This window comes from Salvelinus alpinus, chromosome 22 (genome assembly GCF_045679555.1).
Source record: "Salvelinus alpinus chromosome 22, SLU_Salpinus.1, whole genome shotgun sequence".
NCBI classification, from domain to species: domain Eukaryota; kingdom Metazoa; phylum Chordata; class Actinopteri; order Salmoniformes; family Salmonidae; genus Salvelinus; species Salvelinus alpinus.
The window spans coordinates 20,930,465-20,935,098 of NC_092107.1; the positions used below are offsets into that span (position 1 = coordinate 20,930,465).

Below are 4,634 nucleotides of genomic sequence, written 5' to 3' on the forward strand. Positions count from 1 at the left end.
TGTCTAGTGCGTGTAATGCGAAACACTTATTTGGGGATTCATTGGTCAAGAGGACCTGAAATCAATTATACATTCAAAATTGGTTAATTAACAAGGAAATAATAGCCTTGATTATCACATAGATGCTGAAGCATCTAGTGCTCGTATGATCTAGTATGATGAGCAAAACATCCTGTGAAACAGAACTGGCTGTGGTGCTGTTCTCTTTCTGGTGGATTGTATCAGGGCCTAGGTTTGCTCACACAAGCTGGTAAACCCAGTCTGTAACAAAAACACAGTCTATTGACTGTTCTGAACTGGAATGCGAAGTAAATCGTGAAAATACATCAAATAAATGTTTTTCCACAACAGAAAAAGACAGAAAAACAGTACCAAAATATGTGTTTGTTTATTGTCTCAGACATTTGTCATTCTCATTAGTGAGTCTGGCCACATTCATAAACCTTTACAAAACAAAATAGATGTTTACAATTAAGTCATTTAGCAGACTCTTATTCAGAGACTTACAGGAACAATAAAGGTTAAGTGCCTTGCTCAAAGGCACAGACAGAATTTTCACCTAGTCAGCTCGGGATTCGAACCAGCGACCTTTCAGTTACTGCCCCAACACTCTTAACGGCTAGGCTACCCTGCTACCCCATTCATGGCTTATTGCAATGTCCATCACTTGTGCCATGTCCCCCGGATACACAGGTCAGTCTTCCTAGATCAAATAAGCCGTTGTGAAGTTGTGAAGAGTCCACTGTATCTGGAGACAGGAATGTCACGCAATGAATAAAGGCCTCTGGGGAAACCTGACAGGAAAAGAGGTCAACTCAGAATATAACCTAGGATTTACTCTGGACTAAAATATATGCCCATCTTTTTTCATAGATTTGAATCAATACAATGTCACGGCATAGACAATTCACGGGCCCAACTTTTTTCTCTCCAGATTCTTATCAATATGTCACATCATAGACAATTGTTGGTTTCATAATTACTATAGAAATATAAATGGGGGTGTTAAGAAAATGGTAGGCCGCTTGAAAATTGTTGGTTTGGTACTAGATAAAAGGGATAAATTATTGAATGAGTCATTACAGAACCTGTTGAAATAACAAAAATGTGAAGAATTCTGATTGGAACAAAGACATTAGGAAATGATTGTAGGCTACACAATGTCAATGAGACTAAAAACAATCACAGAAGGACATCAGTGACACTGTGGTTCACGTTCTAGTTCGTCTGTCACAATATTGAAGTCACTCCATCGTGTTTGACTCAAAAATATCCTACGGGCAGAGCCTTTCCAAGATGTATTTATGAAACCTTGGTCCAAAAAAAAGGCATTTCAAATATGCCTTTTATTGTCACTTAACGGGCCTTTCTCCAACACTTGCAAACTAATTCAATAACCATTGCAGTTTGTGTAACATGGCATTTCACAGAGCTTTGGATCAATACTTATTTTGAGCAAAGAGACAAAATAGAAACAAGGAATTATGAAGCCATTACTGACGAATGGTGGTCATTTTGAACAGCATGTCAATGTTTGATCACAAGATAAAAACATTGCAATAACTATAAAGGAGGAATATACCTTGTGTGGAGCATAAATTAGGTAGTGTTCATATATCAGCATAGTGGAAAGAACTGGCTAACCTAGTGATCCAAATGATGGAATAATCATTAGAACAAAACAAACATTTATAATATGACAAGACAAATAGATCTGGTAAATAATTTCTCTGACACTGATATTTTTAGACAACCATAGCTTATGAAATTAACCCCCTATCCCACAATTTCACGGGTCTCTGAATATGAACTGCTTGGAACAATATTGGCTATTGACAAATTGCATTTGAGAGGTTGTCACCGTTTAAATCTAAGCATAGGCTACAAAATGTGTTTTTACGATAACATTTCGTACTGTATTGACTCCTGTGTTTCAAACTGAGCCTGTGCTGAATAAAGTGAACTGCTACACAGCAAACATTCCTTTAAGTTCACACACCACATACAGTTTGGAATGACCATGAAGTGTTCAGTAATATGAACAAGCAAGTATAAAAAAAAATATGTGGGCAAGCACTGCCATGGTTGTCTGGACAAAACACAGGCATCATTTAAGACATCAGCCATGGGCGACAAGCAATTTAAGCACAGTGGACTGGACTTGGATAGCAGTGTGCCTGAGCTGCAATGTACTGCTGGTGTAGACGTAGCCTAAAGTCTCTGCACATTCTAAACCTGAGATTCTACATGTTAACAAGGCGTTCTGAGCCACACGCCCCTCCCTCGTTAGGTCCCTCACAGATACACATCCATGGTATTAAGGATCATATGGCGGCAGAGAGGACAGTTCTGCTGGTAGATGGGCTGGCGCAGCAATATGTTGGTACAGTCCCGACACAAACACAGGTGGCGGCAAGGCAGCAGCACCACTGTCTTAGTACTGTCCTGGCAGATTATGCACTTCTTCCTCTCTTCCTGCTCCTGGAGCAGAGTCAGTAGGCTGTCATTTGGGGGACCCTTGGAGCTGGTGCCCCCCTCCTCTGAGGAGAGTTTATGTTTCTGTAAAGGCCTGTGTGTGCTGCTAGAGCTGGGGAACGCTAGGTCCCACAGGTCATCCATTAGCTGGCGAGGCCGAGCAGCACGTTCAGCTCGTGGTGCAGTGTCTCCTGCCCTACCGTCCGGAAGAGCCCTCTGCTCTCTGTCACTGGGTTCAGGTTGCCTGGTGTGGCCCTCACCCCTTACTCTGATGTTCCTGTCGACTGGTGTTATCGTTTGGTGTAGGCGGCTGGCCTGCCGCTGAAGCCTCTGCCACACGCCCCTCCCCAGCATGTAGAGGCGATGGAGCGCCCTCTGTAGGACCTGCAGGGTGGGGAAAGAGTTCAAGTAACCGACGGCGTGGCGGGCTCCAAGACAGGTCAGCTCAGGGTTCATGTAGATTGTGGCGGTGACAACAATGGCAGCCGTGAGAATGAGGCCATAAATGTTCAGGAGGAAAACGCTGACGAAAATGTGTCCGAGCAAGCCTAGGAACTCCAGGGCTAGCCTGACGGGAGTCCAGAGTACGACTGAGGTGCCGACCAGGCTGCTGTAGAGGAAGGTGAAGAGTGTGAGGGTGAGCTCCACAGCCTTCTGCAGTGGGTAGGAGACCGCCTCCCACATGCTGACTACAACAGAGTAGACGTTCTGTGTCCCGATGAGCAGCAGGTTGACCACCGTGTTGACCAGGTAGAACACCAGGCTGACTGCAATGCCACAGCCCTCCCACACCTGCTGCAGCAAGCAGTGGCCACACAGCAGCCCACGGTGGAACAGATCCCAGACATGCAAGAGAACATGTGAGGACAAGTAGCCCACCATTTTGAAACTCTCCAAAATACCTCCCGAGAGTTGCAGCCAGCGCCCTAACATGTTAACTGTGCCCTGGGCCAGAAGTGATACGCTGTCCATCATGGCAACCATGCAGAACACAGTGAAGTTCCAGCACTTCACCATTGAGTTGGTCAGTAGCATGGGTAGCTTATTCACAAAGTTGATACATTCCGCCAGGAGCCGTATCACTGAATGGACTATTAAGAAATTTAGGTCCAGGAGGAAGAATATGAAATCGAAACATTTCCCAATAGTGCAAAAGACAAGGTTCACCAGACCCATGATACACTTCTTACTCGCGTTGGTTCACTGTCTTGATCAATGAACTTTGTCTGGCCAGCAAAGGTTACATAGCTAGCTAGATAAGGTTAGCTACCTCGTCCTCGGGTGCGTTCACTTCTCCTTCGGTTCAATTAGCCAGTTTAGTTAGCTAGCATAACAAAGCTAGCTCTACGGGCTAACATAACTACCTGCCAAACACGTTGGTCGGGCACATTCCAGTTGCAATTTGAAATAACCAGCTGTGCAACCGCGTTTGTTTTGGCTAAAGGGCGAACATATGCACACACTGTAATCAGCGGATGTTTACTTTCAAACTTGAGCTGGCTATAGTAACTAGCTAGCTCTTCGGTTAGCTGAATAGCTAACAAACTGTTCTTCCTAAATAAATTCCCGTCTTGCGATCACAAAATGTTCCAGCTCCTCATGCCCCGTCTTCAATAACGTATGTCCTTGAGCGAAATCCACCATAATCCAATGCAAGATAAAGGAAGTTGACGACGAAAAGTCACAAAACAGACACTGTCAGACACAAAACAGACACCTGTACGGTGGCCGCCATAATGGTTTCGGTTTGGTCACATGATCTTCTCCTCCAACGAATCACGTCCATGAACGTACGTGTGTTACTCTAAACTTCTTCTTCTTCTTATTCTATGAGGTTTAACGGCAGTCGGCATCCAATATATGTTGCATTACCGCCACTTACTAGATTGGAGTACAACTCCCTTATACTTTCCTTGAAAAATATATATATTTAAAAAAATACCTTACCATCTAACACTACACTCACAAAAAAATAACACCACCCTACTCCACTATTTAAATATATTTAGGGCCTCCCGGGTGGCACAGTGGTCTAAGGCTGTGCCACCAGAGATTCTGGGTTCGAGCCCAGGCTCTGTCGCAGCCGGCCGCGACCGGGAGGTCTATGGGGCGACGCACAATTGGCCCTGCGTCGTCCGGGTTAGGGAGGGTTTGGCCGG

The 4,634-nt window shown here is 44.6% G+C and overlaps 1 protein-coding gene across 1 annotated transcript; it reads right to left on the minus strand.

Annotated features, from left to right (window-relative positions):
• Window positions 1-369: 369 nt before the first annotated feature.
• LOC139549229 (E3 ubiquitin-protein ligase RNF26-like) lies at window positions 370-4,255 on the minus strand. The gene has a single exon (XM_071359465.1). It carries the CDS (start codon window positions 3,649-3,651, stop codon window positions 2,296-2,298), a length of 1,356 nt encoding a protein of 451 aa, XP_071215566.1. The 5' UTR covers window positions 3,652-4,255; the 3' UTR covers window positions 370-2,295.
• Window positions 4,256-4,634: the final 379 nt, after the last annotated feature.